Source organism: Schistocerca serialis, chromosome 1 (genome assembly GCF_023864345.2).
Source record: "Schistocerca serialis cubense isolate TAMUIC-IGC-003099 chromosome 1, iqSchSeri2.2, whole genome shotgun sequence".
Taxonomy (NCBI): Eukaryota; Metazoa; Arthropoda; class Insecta; order Orthoptera; family Acrididae; genus Schistocerca; species Schistocerca serialis.
In genome coordinates, this window is record NC_064638.1 from 527,731,591 (window position 1) to 527,751,537 (window position 19,947).

At 37.0% G+C, this 19,947-nt stretch overlaps 1 protein-coding gene across 8 annotated transcripts in view; it reads left to right on the plus strand.

The window, feature by feature from the left end:
- LOC126474800 (AF4/FMR2 family member lilli-like) overlaps nt 1-19,947 on the plus strand; it is a 488,119-nt gene that overhangs the window by 461,246 nt on the left and 6,926 nt on the right. For all 8 annotated transcript variants that reach the window (XM_050102283.1, XM_050102307.1, XM_050102275.1 and 5 more), the window contains 6 exons: nt 7,125-7,227; nt 8,219-8,346; nt 9,697-9,936; nt 13,447-13,759; nt 16,317-16,685; nt 18,757-19,007. In XM_050102283.1, the coding sequence (XP_049958240.1) occupies nt 7,125-7,227; nt 8,219-8,346; nt 9,697-9,936; nt 13,447-13,759; nt 16,317-16,685; nt 18,757-19,007 (1,404 nt within the window). The remainder of the gene's footprint in view (nt 1-7,124; nt 7,228-8,218; nt 8,347-9,696; nt 9,937-13,446; nt 13,760-16,316; nt 16,686-18,756; nt 19,008-19,947) is intronic.

Genomic DNA, 19,947 nt, shown 5'->3' on the forward strand with positions numbered 1-19,947 from the left:
TAAGACCCCTACTCACTCCGTTTCTAATCTCTACTGCTCACACCCATTCCAAAAGCCCGCCAAAATGAGGCAACAGAGAAAATATTGTAACTGTGTCAGGCCACTATAGATGACTTCTTTAGCTGCCTAACCACCATGGAAGAGTGATAGGTGTATCTTTATGACCTCGTAGACAAAGGAGCAAAGCAAGCGGTGGAAACATGTGGGCTCACCACTCCCCAAGAAGATAAGGGACCCAGCCATCATCAGAAAAGGTGATACATTTTTGGGAATGCCATGGTGTGGTGCTAATAGATAAGTACAAAAATCTTCTGACAAGCTTGCAGCAAGGTGTCAACAAGAAGAGTTGTGGGAAGTTGCTCAAGGGGTTGTTTTCGCTCCACAACAATGCCCCAACACATTCTACACAGAACCGGTTCATACATGTTGCTTCTTTGGGCAATCAAATTTTGCATCATCTCTGCTGGTATGCAACCCAGTGGCTTCTTTCTCTTCCCTCAGATGAAAAAACAGTGAATGGCAGGTATTTCCCAAATGACTATGATGTGATTTCTGAGATGGAACATTTTTTGAACAGCCGAAATGCAGACGTCAGCAAACAAGGTCACCACCAAATTATTCATTCTTGGGAAAAATGTGTCGTATTGAAGGATGAATGTGTAAAGAAAGACTGACATCAGGTAGATTAAAACTGTGTGCCAGACTGGGATTTGGGATCTTTGCATTTCATTGGCAAGTGCTCTACCAGCTGAGCTACACATCATGACTCACAACCCATCCTCACAGCTTTACTTCCACCAATACCTCATCTCCCATCTTCAAAACTTCACAGAAGTTATCCTGCATAACTTCTAGGAGTGCTAGTTTTGCAAGTTTCACAGGAGAGCTTCTATGAAATTGGAAGATAGAGGATAAAGTACTAACAGAGGTAAGACTGTGAGGATGGATTGTGAGTTGTGCTTGAAAAACTCAGTTGGTAGAGTACTCGCCCGAGAAAGGCAAAGGTCCCGAGTTCGAATCTCAGTCTGGCAAACAGTTTCAATTTGTCAGGAAGTTTCGTATCAATGCACACTCTGGTGCCGAGTGATAATATCATTCTAAAGACTTTGACTACTTCTTGTAAATTAATGACCTTTTTCAATAAAGTTCTCTTTCATATTTGTAACTCTGCTTTTTGCTCTTTGCATCCTATGAGATCAGAATCTTCTATTTGGAAGGTGTTGTAATGGCAGTGAAATCAGAATTTGTTCGTGGCATTTAAAATCTCAAAATATATTAAGTTAAACATCATGATGTTCCATTCACATAGCCAAATCTTGCACATGTATTGTAAAGTGACACTGAAATGCCTGACCTTCACAATTAAGTTCCCATTCCAGTAAATAAGCAAATAGTCCAAAACATAAAAATAAGAAAATCTACACCTTAATCAAAGTGGAGTGAGTTTATTTGTTCGTGTTAAATGTTACAACAGAACTAATGGTTATTCCTTGAAAGAGAGTGCACAGTTTGCACCTCTTCTGCATTACAAACCACTGTCTGCTCACTTAGCTTAGCCTTTTGTGCTCATTTCTACAGTGGTGAGCAAGCAGGGGGAAGGTGAGGAAAGATATCAGCCATGGCCTGTCCAAAGGATCCTCCTTACATTTTAATACAATGATGTAGGAAAATCAGGATTCTAGATGGGAATTGAAACTATGGTTTTCTGGCACACAAGTCCAGTATGTTGATGATCTGTCAGTGAACTTTGTAAATTTTGTTCCATATGTTTTCATGTTTTAACTTTTGTGTGATGTGTACTGAAGTACAAAATGGTATGCCATCAACTATTTATACCCACCTAAATCTGCTGTTGGCCAGTAAACCAGATTGACAGTTGGTAATCAGGTATGTGGATCCAGTCTGTGGTTACTGGACTTCCAACACTTTATTGTTCCTAGTCCAACATTAACAATTTCACTGTGGCTTATTCCATTGTCCTCCCCCCCCCCCCCCCCCCCCCCCATGAAGCATGGACGTTGCCGTTGGTGGGGAGGCTTGCGTGCCTCAGCGATACAGATGGCTGTACCGTAGGTGCAACCACAATGGAGGGGTATCTGTTGAGAGGGCACACAAACATGTGGTTCCTGAAGAGGGGCAGCAGCCTTTTCAGTAGTTGCAGGGGCAACAGTCTGGATGATTGACTGATCTGGCCTTGTAACACTAACCAAAACGGCCTTGCTGTGCTGGTACTGCGAACGGCTGAAAGCAAGGGGAAACTACAGCCGTAATTTTTCCCGAGGGCATGCAGCTTTACTGTATGGTTAAATGATGATGGCGTCCTCTTGGGTAAAAAATTCCGGAGGTAAAATAGTCCCCCATTCAGATCCCCAGGCGGGGACTACTCAAGAGGACGTCGTAATCAAGAGAAAGAAAACTGGCATTCTACGGATCGGTCTGTGGAATGTCAGATCCCTTAATCGGGCATGTAGGTTAGAAAATTTAAAAAGGGAAATGGATAGGTTAAAGTTAGATATAGTGGGAATTAGTGAAGTTCGGTGGCAGGAGGAACAAAACTTTTGGTCAGGTGAATACAGGGTTATAAAAACAAAATCAAGTAGGGGTAATGCAGGAGTGGGTTTAATAATGAATAAAAAATAGGAGTGTGGGTAAGCTACTACAAACAGCATAGTGAACGCATTATTGTGGCCAAGATAGATATGAAGCCCATGCCTACTACAGTAGTACAAGTTTATATGCCAACTAGCTCTGCAGATGATGAAGAAATTGATGAAATGTATGATGAGATAAAAGAAATTATTCAGGTAGTGAAGGGAGATGAAAATTTAATAGTCATGGGTGACTGGAATTCGAGAGTAGGAAGAGGGAGAGAAGGAAACATAGTGGGTGAATATGGTTTGGGGGAGAGAAATGAAAGAGGAAGTCATCTGGTAAAATTTTGCACAGAGCATAACTTAATCATAGCTAACATTTGGTTCAAGAATCGTAAAAGAAGGTTGTATACATGGAAGAATCCTGGAGATACTAGAATGTATCAGATAGGCTATATAATGGTAAGGCAGAGATTTAGGAACCAGGTTTTAAATTTTAAGACATTTCCAGGGGCAGATGTGGACTCTGACCACAATCTATTGGTTATGAACTGTAAATTAAAACTGAAGAAACTGCAAAAAGGTGGGAATTTAAGGAGATGGGACCTGGATAAACTGACTAAACCAGAGGTTCTACAGAGTTTCAAGGAGAGCATAAGGGAACAATTGACAGGAATGGGGGAAAGAAATACAGTAGAAGAAGAATGGGTAGCTCTGAGGGATGAAGTAGTGAAGGCAGCAGAGGATCGAGTAGGTAAAAAGACGAGGGCTAGTAGAAATCCTGGGATAACAGAAGAAATATTAAATTTAATTGATGAAAGGAGAAAATATAAAAACACAGTAAATGAAGCAGACATCTCAAAAATGAGATCGACAGGAAGTGCAAAATGGCTAAGCAGGGATGGCTAGAGGACAAATGTAAGGATGTAGAGGCTTATCTCACTAGGGGCAAGATAGATACTGCCTACAGGAAAATTAAAGAGACCTTTGGAGAAAAGAGAGCCACTTGCATGAATATCAAGAGCTCAGATGGAAACCCAGTTCTTAGCAAAGAAGGGAAAGCAGAAAGATGGAAGGAGTATATAGAGGGTCTATACAAGGGTGATGTACTTGAGGACAATATTATGGAAATGGAAGAGGATGTAGATGAAGATGAAATGGGAGATACGATACTGCGTGAAGAGTTTGACAGAGCACTGCAAGACCTGAGTCGAAACAAGGCTCCAGGAGTAGACAACATTCCATTGGAACTACTGACGGCCTTGGGAGAGCCAGTCCTGACAAAACTCTACCATCTGGTGAGCAAGATGTATGAGACAGGCGAAATACCCTCAGACTTCAAGAAGAATATAATAATTCCAATCCCAAAGAAAGCAGGTGTTGACAGATGTGAAAATTACCAAACTATCAGTTTAATAAGTCACAGCTGCAAAATGTGAATTTTTTACAGACAAATGGAAAAACTGGTAGAAGCTGACCTCGGGGAAGATCAGTTTGGATTCCGTAGCAATGTTGGAACATGTGAGGCAATACTGACCCTACGACTTATCTTAGAAAATAGATTAAGGAAAGGCAAACCTACATTTCTAGCATTTGTAGACTTAGAGAAAGCTTTTGACAATGTTGATTGGAATACTCTCTTTCAAATTCTAAAGGTGGCAGGAGTAAAATACAGGGAGCGAAAGGCTATTTACAATTTGTACAGAAACCAGATGGCAGTTATAAGAGTTGAGGGGCATGAAAGGGAAGCAGTGGTTGGGAAGGGAGTGAGATAGGGTTGTAGCCTCTCCCCGATGTTATTCAATCTGCATAGTGAGCAAGCAGTAAAGGAAACAAAAGAAAAATTCGGAGTAGGTATTAAAATCCATGGAGAAGAAATAAAAACTTTGAGGTTCGCCAATGACATTGTAATTCTGTCAGAGACAGCAAAGGACTTGGAAGAGCAGTTGAATGGAATGGACAGTGTCTTGAAAGGAGGATATAAGATGAACATCAACAAAAGCAAAATGAGGATCATAGAATGTAGTCGAATATAAGTCGGGGGATGCTGAGGGAATTAGATTAGGAAATGAGACACTTAAAGTAGTAAAGGAGTTTTGCTATTTGGGGAGCAAAATAACTGATGATGGTTGAATTAGAGAGGATATAAAATGTAGACTAGCAATGGCAAGGAAAGTGTTTCTGAAGAAGATAAATTTGTTAACATCGAGTATAGATTTAAGTGTCAGGAAGTCGTTTCTGAAAGTATTTGTATGGAGTGTAGCCATGTATGGAAATGAAACATGGACAATAAATAGTTTGGGCATGAAGAGGATAGAAGCTTTCGAAATGTGGTGCTACAGGAGAATGCTGAAGATTATATAGGTTGATCACATAACTAATGAGGAGGTATTGAACAGAATTGGGGAGAAGAGGAGCTTGTGGCACAACTTGACTAGAAGAAGGGATCGGTTGGTAGGACATGTTCTGAGGCATCAAGGAATCACAAATTTATCATTGGAGGGCAGCATGGAGGGTAAAAATCGTAGAGGGAGACCAAGAGATGACTACACTAAACAGATTCAGAAGGATGTAGGTTGCAGTAGGTACTGGGAGATGAAGAAGCTTGCACAGGATAGAGTAGCATGGAGAGCTGCATCAAAACAGTCTCAGGACTGAAGACCCCAACAACAACAACAATATTCCATTGTTCTGACATACGTCTGCAGTGTCTCAGCAACATTTATTCAACTGTGGTGTTTTAAGCAAAAGGTAAAAATATTCTTCAGTAATTGTCTCTAAACCTTGTCTTGTTGCACTGTAACAGCAACACACCACTTACAAAATCTTCAAGAAATTCCTTTTCATATCATTTTTTAACATCATTCTGAACCAAGGCCCAGGAGAAAGACAGGCCATGTTTTGTATGTCACAGCACATGACACTGCAGGTCTTATGAGTACCAGCAGCCATCTCTGGCAAGGAGTGAGTAACTATTTCAGATGAGTTTTCATAATTCTTGACTGTATGTTTAAAGTCATCCAAGTTCTCGATAGCACATGACAAAATTAAGAGCTTTAGTGGGTACCTTTTCAATTAAATACTGATTCCAGAGCCAAACATTCACAAAGTGTGGTGGACAAGCCAACTAGTGTTATGTCACAAGTTCATTGCACGGAACATTTGTCTCATTGGCCCTATACTGAACAAACTGTTTGTCCTCTGATAAAATGTTACTTTGGAAGGTTTGGGCAAATTTTAAAATCCATAATGTTACACCCAATAACATTTGGTGTAAAAAACAAACCATTTTCCCCCAGTTCAATGTTGCTTCATAGTTTTCTTAAACAGCATGACATATAATTGATAATAGTAATAGAACAAATTACAACTAGGTAAATACAATATTTATAGCATAAATATATACTTAATAGTGAAGTGTACCTCATCAATCAAATCCTGTCACAAAATGTTTAGTGATGAAGCTGAAATTTTGCAGTTAAGCAAATGGCTATCAGAGGAATACACGAATATGCTCACTCTACAATTTATAACGTGATTATTAGGAGCACTTGGTTTTTTCTGCATTTATCCCCCTGCCCCAATTTATGAATAAAGTAGACAAAATATTATCTGAGATTAGTACTGATATAATCTGCAGTGAAACTAATAAAACTTGGCCAATGTGAATAAAAATTTGCAGCTATACTCATTGAACTTTCTTGTAATTTTTTTTAATTAGTCAATAGGCAAAATAAAGGTGAGATCAGTCCAGTTCCTCTTATAAACTCCCATCTGCTGAATCTGTTGTGCACTCCAACCCATGTAACAGTTACTATGTGAAACTTGTTTGTTTGATTTCTGCATACAGTGTCATTTAGTTTTTGCCAGCTCACATTTACAAACTGGAAAGTAGAAATGGATACATGAATTTTACATTATATGACATCACCTCATAGGGAGAATTTTCGTCACTCCAGTTTCAGTTAGGATTTTTTTTATGCAAACAAATATTGGCAATAACCATTTGTGATAAATTCAACACATCATCTTCATATCTTTCTTTTAAAGTCCTGGAAGTCATGTATTGTAACCATATTCAATTATACACTAGTTTTGACATATCATGTCATTGAATGTGCTTATACAATATATGCCTTAGGACTCTAATGCATTTGCAGAGAAAGAAGAACAACCAGAACTTATCATAAAAATTGTTTGTGATCTTCATAGCAATAAATTTCTTAATTGTAAATGAATTTAGTCATTGAACTTTTGAACTATCAGCCCATCAAAATAAAACTGATAGGGAGGTGGAATAAAATAAGTGATATGAAAGAGTGAGAAGTAGCATCATCTGACAGCAAGCTTATGTTTGTGGCGACATGTAATGTTGTCGGCATTTGCTCATTTAGTATTACTGCCCCCTAATAAATTTATTATAGTTTGTCATTCATTCAGAAAAGAACTGTCACTGTAAAATTAGTTTCCCACTAATATCTGAAATAATAATATGTTGTAACTGATGTACTCCTTTTTTGTGATTGTCTGCAGAGCTATGGAATACACTACAAGAAGGAACAAGAAATTGAAATGATCACATATGTTGATTATGTCGATTTCGATGGCGCTGCCTTTCGAGCTGGTATGCGAGAAGGTGAGTCTGTGAATTGAATGCAACTATTTATAATTCACATATGTATTGTTTCTATCATTCATAAACAAAGTGGCCCTCAGCCCTTGTGTTTGTATTTATATATTTAACTCATTTATAATCTACAATATCTCTGTCAAAGTTTGACACTATTACATTAGTTCTTTTTCCTCTGAGATCATATCCATCAGCTTAATCTCATAAAAATGTAAGAAAACGTTTTTTAATTTGTTGCCCTTCCTTATTAAGCTACTGCCCAATTGAACTGTAAACAGCTATTTCATTAATAAATTTGTTAGTCACCTTTCTTTATTTCCCTCCAATGAAAAGGTAGTCAAAATAAAACTGGCTCAAAACGTGTTTCCAGCACTTCTTTACAGTGGAATCGAAACAGCAAAGACATTACTAGAAATTAAGAAAAAGACAATTCCCACCATCTTCTGTAAAGAGCAGTTCTCCTGTTTATCAAGTAGGGTAAATTATTTGATGTCTGACTTTTTGAGGCAGCTTTATTTTGGCCATGTTGTGTAACTGCAATTCTTACATTGAGTGGGTAAATCGGTCAGCAAGACTGGATATCAGTTTTTGTAGAGTAAGCCTCATTAATTTCATAATTTTTTCTTTCAGATGAATCCCGTTTTAGTGCAGTTTGAGGCCTTTCTTAAATTTTTCAACAGGCAGATGTAATTTAGTTTGGTATTTTCATCCCCTTTTGCCATTGGTTCCTTTATGGTTAGGCAATTTCTACCCACTATTTCAGACATGTTTACTCTAGCTTCTTATCCTTTCGAGCAGGCTTACCAATAGTAACACTTAAATCACTACTGATTTCAGTTTTGTTACAGAACATAACATGCATTTGATGGCACTTTAATACAATTACAGTTGAGCTAACAAATCTCATTAACAGAATAACACTTAAAGAACACATTAAACAATAATAATAAATAAATGATCAGTGTTGTAAGTGTAATTACCAATGTAATTTTTGTAGGAGATGTCATTCTCTCAATCAATGGGCATGATATGGAAAAAGCAGACCATAAGACACTTGTTAATTTCATTAAAAACTGTGATTCAAGGATGCGGATGGTGGTGCTGTTTGAAGACTGTGTCCGAAAAGTAAGTAATACTTAAAATATAATAAGACATTAATTGTCTATTACAGACTTACTTATTAATCATTTGATTACTTGATAATCAGTCTAGTATGTCTCCTACATACAAGAAAGAATGTACCACAATGAAACTTAAAAAGTCAAGTAAAATTACATGAAATACCTGCTTATCAGAGCGAGAGGAAATATCCTGTTCATCATCTTGTTCTGACAGACAAAAATTATTTATCTTTATACAAGTAATGCTCAGTTTACTCCCATATTTCAGTTTGTTCAGTAAACTTCCTTCCTTGTTACTTGCGTGCTAAATTTAATTGACCTTCATGAAACAGGAACACTTAAAATGAAAACTAGTCACTATGAATGGTGATGTAAGTGTGTAAAACCTAATACAGAGAAAAGTGAATGCAGAGATATAAATACAAAAAATAGGCAAAAGAAGACAAATGAATGAAAATCAGGAGGGTGCGACAAATAGGTATTTTGTCATATTCTAATTTTTGTTTGGAATCAAGCAACTGTCTTTGAACTTGTATTAAGAAAATTTTCTCATCTAATTTCACTTTTCTAATTATTTACTGTACATATTTTTGCAGCTTATGTCACCTTTGTTTAAGGCTTTTTTTTAAAAAAAAAAAAAAAAAAAGGAGTGGACATTGTCACTGTAGATTTTCACTTGGACTCTCCTCCCTTCAGCACTAAAAGCCTTCCCTCTCTTCTCTATATAAATAGTTTCATTCACTATCTTATGAAGAGATTTTTAAGGGAACCTTTCAACTAATTCAGTATTAATGTTCTTACTTCCAGGCTTGATTTGCTTCCCCTACTTGAGTATTGTTTTTGATCTGTTTGACATCCTTTTTTTACTGTTTTTGAACTCACATCTCTTGGGTTACCAATAAAAGGCAGAAAACAGCCAATAAAAATGTAACATAAATTATGATCCAACATACATATCATCTGAAATGTTTAATGATATTCACATATATTTTTAAATACAATTCATTTCATATTTTATGAAGATGCTTTAAATAATTATTCTGCATATTTAAAAGACCAACAGCGTGATTTTCAGATAAATGTACTATAATTGTTCAGAATATTAGCTATTTCCTGATTGCTTTAAAAGATTATTATGTATAGCTATATTATTATTCTGCATATTTAAAAGACCAACAGCGTGATTTTCAGATAAATGTACTATAATTGTTCAGAATATTAGCTATTTCCTGATTGCTTTAAAAGATTATTATGTATAGCTATTTTGTATTGGCATTGATGGTTTACTTTTGTTCATATAATGGTAATCTTAAGGAGAATATACTGTTGTGATCAGGCCATAATGTGTTGACAGGTGGAACTTCATATGCGATACATCCAGCTGCAGCGTGTCCTACAGGGAAAAATGGCAGAACTTGAGAGACTGTGCTTGCGAGAGCGAGAACTCTTACAGGGCAAATGGAAGACACACAGCCTCCCTGCAAGAAAGAAAGCTAGTGCATCTGGATCTGGTGATGCTACCACACCGACACAGACTGAAGGTTCAGAATTTGGATACTGTCGACCAACAGTGTCAACTGAAGATGTGGCAAGGGTGAGTTACATCTGTGTTTTTCCATCTTGTTTCTGCCTACTCCACTAATTCCCTCCCTCTTGCCTCTCCTCAGCTTCTTCCTCACTCCCTCTTCTTCACAATTACTTCCATATTTTTCTGTTTGTTCAATGTTTGTTCTCTTATTTTTGTCTTTAATGGGTTCAGTTAATAAGTATATGATTTGACTGAAATGCAATAACAGTTGTATAGGTAGCGTAGTTATTTCCTGACCGATGCAACTATTTCGTAATGCAGTGTGTATCAAGGAGAAGTTGCTTCACTTCTGCTTCTATATACTAAAATGGCATGCAATAGATCTACAAGTAAAGCAGTTATTAATGTGAAAGTTAGTTTGAATAACATGAAGTTACATTTGACTGTAAGTGACATACCCTTCACTTTTTCAAACTTTGCAACATGTTTACTGGGTCACTCAGACAGCTATAGAGGAACATACAGGTCAACAGCAAATCAAAACCACAATACAACTTTTTCATTACTTTGTACATACAGAGCATTGCATGAGTGAAAAAAAGAAAAAAAAACACCATAGAAATAACCAGGAATTACACTCCATACAAATGTATTTTTGCTCTGCCGCTTACACACAAAGTCACAATATGTTTGCATACCGAATGTATCTCATTCATGTTACACAGTGGATATAATTCTGCAATACAGTCTATATTGTCTGACACCAATTTGTTGTAGAATTGTGAAACATGTTTTGTGCTCACACATTATGACATTCTTGGAAAATTAAAATCTCCTCTACAAAAATCAACATGGATCCCATAAACAGAGACCTTTTAAAGTCAGCTCACACTGTTTGTCCATGAGATCAAGAGCAAAATTAACATGGATTTCATATACCGAGACCTTGCAAAATTCAGCTCACACTGATTGTCCACAGGATCAAGAGTGCCATAGATGAAGGTGCTCAGTTGATGCCATGTTCCTTGATTTCCACAAGACATTCGAAATTGTTCCACACTGTCATTTAGTCAACAAAATATGACCTAACAAAGAATAAGACCAGAATTTATGTTAATGACCTAGTGGATAATTTTGAAAGCTCCATAAGGTGTTTGCATACATTGCTGTTGTATTACATAAGACTGCAATACCAAAAGAATGTAGTGAAATACATGGAGACCTACAGATGATTAACGATGCACAGGGTCTGGTAGTCGACCCTAAATGTAAATAAATATAAAGTATTACACCCAAACAGGTAAAGAGGTTCCACTACTGTTCGATCACACTATAGGTGAAAAATCAAACAGTAACTGCAACAAAATACCTAGGAGCAACCACCTAGAGCAACCTAAAGTGTATTGATCATGTACAATAAACAGCAGGAAAAGCAGATGGTGTATTGAGATTCATTTGGAAGATCTTACAGAAATGTAATTAATGAAAAAAAGAGTAGCTTACAAAACATTCATTTGACTGATTATTCAGCACTGTTCATCATTTGGGACCCTTAACAAGTAGGATTAAAAGAAGCGACAGAGCAATGTGTTTTGTCATGGACAGATGCTACAAGAGAGTGTTGTGCATCATGGAGAGGTTTACTGTTGAAATTCTGAGACCTTACGTTCCAAGAAGAGTCAGGCGACATATATATAACTTCCTCCCACATATGTTTCACAAAATGGTTTTTATGGCAAAACTAGAGACATTAGTTGTCATATGGAGCTTTACCAGCAATCATTATTCCCAAACACCATTCATAAAGTGAACAGGAAAGGATGCTTGCAGAGAATAGATAAAGACACAGATGTACTTATGCATAAAAGGAATTGAGCAGAGATAACCCAAAAATGTATTTTTATTTTATTATTGTATTATTGGTAGTAAGAGGATAGAGTCATGAAATAAATACCAACAAATTTTATGGAAATTCAGTGCATCAGAAACAGTTTTACATGCTCTGGAGTATTTTCTTTCTTTATGCTTTTACAAGAAAACTATGAAGTAGTTTATTCTGTAAAGAGAAGTGAAATAAAATATGCAAAGTACTTGATGATAAACTCTAAATTTCAAACCCAATTAAGGTCTTTACTTACCTCACTAAACAAATATATTCATATGAAAATATGATATAATATAATTATTGTCACTTGTTCACTTTGGATACATAAGACATCAGAAGTTGAGAAGAAAGTGAGTCAAGATTGTGGCTTATCCCCAGTGTTATCTCATTCTGTACACTGAGCAAGCAGTAAAGGAAATGAAGGAGAAATTGGGAAATGGAATTAAAATTCAGGGAGAAGAAATAATAATTTTGAGGTTTGCTAATAACACTGTAGTTCTGTTAGGCACAGCAAAGAACTTGGAAGAAGACTGGAATGGAATGCATAGAGTCTTGAAAAGGGGTTGAAAGGTGAATATCAACAAAGGTAAAACAAGGTTAATGAAATGAATTAAGTTGGGTGATGCTGAGGGGATCAGATTAAGAAATGAGATGCCAAAAGTAGTACATGAGTTTTGATATTTGAACAGCAGAACAACTGGTGATGGCCAAAGTACGGAAGATATAAAATACAGACTAGCAATGGTGAGAAAAAACATTTCTGAATTTGTTAACATTTAATATAAATTTAAGTGTTAGTAAGTCTTTTATGAAGGTGTTTGTACAGTGTGTACCCTTGTACAGAAGTGAAGTGTGAATGGTACATGGTTCAGACAAGAAGAGAATAAAAGCTTTTGAAATGTGGTGCTATAGAAAAATGCCAAAGACTAGGGGGGTCTATCAAATAACTAATGATGAGGTGCTGAACTGAATTCAGGAAAAAAGAAATTTATGGCATAACTCCACTAAAATAAGAGATTGGGCATCAAAGAATAGTCTGTTCATTAATGGTGGGAAGTGGTGGTGGAGAGGGGGGAATAATTTAGAGGCAGACCAAGGTCTGAATACAGTAGGCTGGTTCAATTGGGTGTAGATTGCAGTTGTTGTTCAGGGTTGAAGAGGCTTATACAAGATGGACTAGCATGGAGAGCAGCAGTGAACCAGTCTTTGGACTGAAGACCACCACCACCACAATGAAAACCATGATATGTACAAGTATCTTCCCAAGTCCATGTTAGATGCTTCATACAGATTTATTGTAGTGCTACTAATTACAGACCTTTACTTTTTTGTGACTATGTGGAATACACATGAAGTATAAGTAGTTCTCATTACTTCCTAGTTTCATTGTTACTGATAGTGTTATTCTTATATTGTAAAATTTGAAAAGTTACAGCTTGATGCCATTCTGGAGACTCATTCTATTGTTTCTCTTACACACATTTAAATTGATTTTGTTACTTCAGTTAATATGACATTGGATGTTTCTACCTGACTACAAGTGAAAGTCATTCATAGAGTTAATAAAGTATTTCTATGTAACACAAATAAGAGTGATACTTGACTAATAAAATACACAATTGGAGATTATTTAGCTTCTAAACAAAATTCACTGTGATATTACTAAGTATGTACTTCTACAACCAAATCAGGTGCAGCAGCAGCCACAGACACAACAACTCATGATGGCATATCAGTACTTGGATCCCCGTTACCGAGCTTACATGCTACAGCAGCCATCAACAAGTAGTAGCGGGGAATACCTTGTGAGCTGGCCTGGTCCTGTGCCTAGTCCACATCAACGTTCCATTTCTGGACACCACCACAACCACAGTCATCATCATCACCATCACCACCATCATCATCAGTCACATCATCATCATAAGACATCAGACCAATTGCCAGTCAGGCATGGTTCATCAAAAGGTTACCATCAGACAAATGGTGTGGCTGCAGCTGGGCCAGGTAAGATGACATTCATCATCACTGTTCAAAAGATTTTCTGAGTTGTTTCTTAGTCATGTTTAACATGTGAAATCTAGGTTCAATGAAACCCAAATATTCACTCAGATTTGACGATCCCTCCCGGGGATGCCTCCTTGCAAAAACCCCTCCAAAGATCAGTATGCTAGCCAAATGAAATATGCAGTAAATACAACTTTAAAATTTCTACTAATGGAATAAAAATAATGGCACTCAAAGGAAAATATCCAGTCAGATCAAAAATTGTTTTGGATGACTCAGTTATAGGACAAGTCTTATTTAGTGATGGTTGTTCCCGTGTTATTCTGGACGAAGAGCTTCACAAGAAAAAACACAATTGCAAATGAAGCTATTAGAACAGAAGTACAAATTTTCAACATGACTGAAAAAAAAATTAAAAAATATCATGAAGATTGGAGACAATACCTTCTGAGAATGCTAGATAACAGGATTCTCCAAAGATCATGAACTATATGCTGAATGCGAAAAAGAGATATTGGAAGACCTCAAAGGGAGTGATTTTGTTTGTGAGTTTGTAACAGGAAACAGCCCAGTCCTTGAAAGGAAGATGATGATGATGAAGATTGTAATGAACTGAAAACCTTTAGGGGAAGAGCTCAGCACTGCTTTGAATGTCAAATCATTCCAGCTTCCTTTCTGATGAATTGCCAGAAAAACACAAAGGGACTTTTTTCCCTTCTATGACTGACTGAGGTTGGATAAATCTGTTTGTATTTGTAGAATTTTGTTCAGTTTCTGTAGCATTGATCATGTACTGCATTATTTTTAAACCAATTATATATTAATCTTGTGTGGAATGTGCTCAAGGCTTTCTTTTGAATTAGGTCTATGTATTTCAGACGAAAGTAGCTTGTAAGGCTCCCAACCTATTCATACTAGCCCCTGAGAGATGTAGATGTCATAGTGTCAACAGTACACTAAGCCCCAGTGAGCAATCACTTCTGGAAAGTAAAGTATTGCATATTAATATGTGGCTAAATACTGGAATTGGTAGCAGAGAAATACTTAAAATAAATCCAAATGAATATCAAAAAGATAGGTTGACTAGTGGTGTAGTGAATATAACTGACACCTGGGGTACGACACTTTATTAACGTAACCCCCCCCCCCCCCCTTCATGTCGGCGTCCAGAATATGACACTACACTTTAGTGGCACCCCCTCTCCCCCACCCAGAAATACATACGGTAATATAATATATAGAATTTCCTCAAAAAGTAGTATATTTTCTAGAAAATCTTGTTTGTCCTGATGCCCATTTGGCCATTTGGTGCCCCTCTGCAAGTGGGCCCAGGACATAACAGCCCCTCTTGCCACCTCCCACCCTCACTATGCCACTGAGGTTAACAATAATGAAAATACCTGGATGAAATAATATGTAAGATAAAGGAAAGGTAACCACTCACCTGTAGCTGACTGATTTGAAGCACATAGACACATGTAACAGAATAGCAGTTAACTAGCTTTTGAGCTCTTGCTCTTTCTCCAGGAGAAGTGCACATTCATGCACACAACCACACAGGCACCTAAACACACATGCCTGTGGCTGTGGTGAAACTAGAATAAATACTGTTGTCTGTTGCATGTGTCTCTGCACCACACATCAGTTGGCTAAAAGGATAGGTTAACTGGAAATGGAATTTCAATAGCACATTTCCTATGAGATTTAATCTACCCTGTAATATATTATAAGCAAATGAGGAAGAGATGGAGCACAGGCTCAGATTAGGTAACAATGGGGCAGGAATTTGGTGGTGCATTTTTAAAAGGATTGGGTATAGATAACTGTCCAAAATCAGTCTCCAGATCACTTTTCTTTATTTTCACATGACTGATTTTGGGCAAGCTGCCCATCTTCAGATCTAGCACAAAAAAATCATGTGGAAATACAGAAAATCAATCTGGAAATTGGAAAAAAAAATCAGGTGTGCAACTGCAGCAGTGCCATTTCTTTCATTGATGTCTTTGTATATATCTTCTGCCCAACTCCCACTTGGCTCACTCATGGCTGGAATGATTGACAGAAATGGAGTTTCTACAACTGCACAACTGGGATCCTATGGACTGCTTATTGAAATCCTATGGATCATTAAGACATTATAAGTGTTTGCAACAAAAGCTGGGTGTACAGGCATTGTTCTTCTGTCACAGGTGTTGTTAAAATAATAAATACAGCAAGAAAACATTGAGAAAACTCTGATATTTCAATAATGTCTGTGGTTCATTGTCTCTTTTACAATTTATTAAAACAGTTATGCTCTCATTTTTGTTGATGCAAGATTTTTTCCATAGTTTTGGTGCAACTGAATCATAGCTCAAATTTTATATCATATATTACATTTCTATGGAGCTTAGCTGTACTTGTAGTATTGAGACCAGATTATGAAATTACTTAGTGCATACTAGGAAGTTTTTACAAAAATTTCATTGTTTACATTGAAATTATTTTCTTCACACCAGTAATCTCTCAGTAATTCATTCATGCTTTATTTTGATGCAAATATGTATTAAATGTTCAGGTGGCAGCACCAAAGCATCGAAGTCATCAAGCAAAGGTCAGGAACAGCAGCAGCAGCAGCAACAACAGCAACAGCAACAGCAACAGCAGCAGCAGCAGCAACAACAACAACAACAACAACAACAACAACATCAACAGCAGCAGCAACAGGCTCAACAACAGACTCATCATTCATCCCATCATCTGTGTAATCCATGCATGCAAGCAAGCAACCAGGATAGCTCAAGTCTTGAAGCTTATGATCTTGCCAGCCCTTGCTGTGATCCTCACTGTGTGCCATCATCAAGAAGAAGATCTCGGCATCACAAAGAGCATAGAAACAATGGGCATAGCAGTAAGAGCAGTTCAAAGTCTGTTCCTGAGTCTAAAGGTACATTGTTATATGTTAGATGATATCATAATGTAAGAACTACAATTACTAGATTATACACATAATAAACATAAGTAATCATTTTCTCCTTGTTATACATAATATGACAATAGATTGGGGAAACAACCAAATATTGGTATGTTACTTAGAAGTACCATCCACAACAAATTTTGCATACCACAGATGTTGATTTTAGATGGATTAGTTTCATGTCCACATAATATCTTTATACTGCCACTGAGTCCTAATATGTTTACAACTGATATGAAACTGGCAATGATATTGTTGATGTATCTTTTGTTTCACAGTATGTACAAGACTTTTCTATCAATGTAGTGAGTTAAAAACCTATAAAACTATAGTGCAAAGAATTACTTGTAAGCTTCCATAATATGCTCTATATAACACAGAATTACAATCTTTATCAGATTGTAATAACTCGGTGATTACTGGTAAAGTATGTGTAATGAAACTTCTCAGAGCCTCTATGATTATAGAGGCACAATGTGGGTCTTGTTCCCTGTTACATTGCATGAGATCCTTTTGATGACATTTTTCAGTGGCCTCTGAACTCTGTGCGACACATTTCAAGCTTGACTTTATTGCGTGACAGTGACAAATACATGCTAAGTATCTCCTTGCATCTCTGATTCAGGACAGCAGACAGCAGACACCAGATGAAGTAAGGAGTTGGTTTGGGAGGGAGGGGGGGGGGGGGGGGGAGGGCAGATCAACTAATAGTGTGAAGTTGAGTTCTGTGGAAGAGCCCTAACCATATACAAGTTTCACAGTCAAACATGAATTTCTCATGGCTAAAAACTTTATGCTACCTCCTGAAATACTGAAAATAAAAATGTTTTGAGTGTTTGGATTTAGATTGACTGTCATTTGGCTGAATGCCATTCCAGAACTGCATCTCCAGAACTGAACTTCAGTGGATGATTATTCAGCAAATAAACACATGTAAATGACAGTGAAAATAAATACCTTAAATTGTTTGATTTTGGAATTGACCACAAGGTAGAGTGTATCTGTATGTTTCTCATTGAACTGTCCCATGCGTATATATTTATGACATTTGTAATAACTTCATATGCAGTTTCTGTGACGTGTCAGTTCCCTTTCAGAAATTCTCATTTTGAATTTGTTATTTTTCTTTCCTTGTGTGTATTTGTAAGTCTCTTCTTATCTTTTCATGTGACAAATACTGTGAATGAACATGTCTCAAAATTGAAAACATATGCTCTCAGCATGTTATTTATGCTGAGAAGTCTATATAAAGAATAAATCTTTGTTGTTCAATAAAGGCATACACAGCTGGCAACCAGAAATCACATAAGTGATACTTCTGAACTACGGAGTTTATGAACAATTTGTTGCTGACCAGATTCATAAAAAATGCAGCTACCATCATGCAAGATCAGCCTCATTCCTGTCTTTCAGTGATGCAGCTGATCACGAATAAATATTCTGCTGTATAGTGCAGCTGGCTACAATGAAATTCAGAAGTGGTTGTAATTATTGTCTATGGGTTAAATGTTAGCAAATATTACATTCATATAAAAATGGGGATGGTCTAGTCAAGGGTAAAACAGAAAAATAATGGGAGCTAGGACCATTCAGTAACATCAGTGCACAAGATATCTCACCCTGGTAGAAGAGGGGTTCTCAAAGTGGTTATTTGTTCTGTTGCTTATGAATCAAGCTGTTATTCATTCACTGGTTATTCAGGCACTATAGTATCTCTGTTTGTTACGTCATATATGCTACCTCATATCAGCACAGTTTTCCTATTGTGTTGACTTAATTGGAAATATAGTGTACTTTGTATTAGGCTTCTTAAATAGGATGCTCTCTCTGTGTTCAATTTTTATCAGTTGCTTATGAAGTATATAATTGTGAAATACTTTCAAGGTTGATTTCCTAGTCACTACATTTTTATTAAGTTTACTTATAATTTCACTGTTTAAAAGATAATCTGAAATCAATTTCAAGTTAGCTTTCAAACATCTGTGAGAAGTATTTCCAAATGTAGGAAAAAATCAGAAGTTAATTTAATTTCTGTCACCAGGGTGGAAAGAAAAAACTGGGCGTTCTGGCTCACAGCCAGCTCCTGTGACAACTACAGTTACCCAACCACAACGTTCACATCGCTATTTCAACTTTGGAGCTGGTCTGGTCAGCCAGTGCAGCCTACACTCATGTACATCAAGTGAAATCAGTTGTACAGTGCCTGGTGCTACTGGTGGTGAGAGCAGTGCAGCGTCATATACCACATCTCTAAGTACAGATACGCTCTACTGGGATCCCCCAACACAAGAGGTTTGTTAACAGAAGTCAACAGTTGTTTTTATATGGCACACAAAACAAATGGATTATGAACATGCATTTTTTACAACCTGTCATGTTCAGATCACAAGTAAATTAAAGATCTCATGACACATTTGCTCATATCTGAATTGTTGCTTAAGTTGCTTATAGTACATACTCCTTCCTTCCAGTTAATAGTGACGTTTCTTTAACTCTGAAAATCATTTAATATGGTATTTTTATTCATAATTACATGTTAATTGTGTGTGTGTTTTTCCATGTTTGCATGTCTTTTTTATAATAATTATCTTTAATAACCCATCTAACCCTGTTCTGAATTCTGTCAGAACTTTCCTTATCATATTAATACAATATTTATCTAAAAACAAAGATGATGTAACTTACCAAACGAAAGCGCTGGCATATTGATAGACACACAAACAAATACAAACATACACACAAAATTCAAGCTTTTGCAACCAACGGTTGCTTCATCAGGAAAGAGGGAAGGAGAGGGAAAGACGAAAGGATGTGGGTTTTAAGGGAGAGGGTAAGGAGTCATTCCAATCCCGAGAGCGGAAAGACTTACCTTAGGGGGAAAAAAGGACAGGTATACACTCGCGCACACACACACACACACACACATATCCATCCACACATACACAGACACAAGCAGACATATTTAAAGACAAAGAGTTTGGGCAGAGATGTCAGTTGAGGCAGAAGTGCAGAGCCAAAGATGTTGTTGAATGACAGGTGAGGTATGAGTGGCGGCAACTTGAAATTAGCGGAGATTGAGGCCTGGTGGATAACGGGAAGAGAGGATATATTGAAGAGCGAGTTCCCATCTCCAGAGTTCGGATAGGTTGGTGTTAGTGGGAAGTATCCAGATAACCCGGACAGTGTAACACTATGCCAAGATGTGCTGGCCGTGCACCAAGGCATGTTTAGC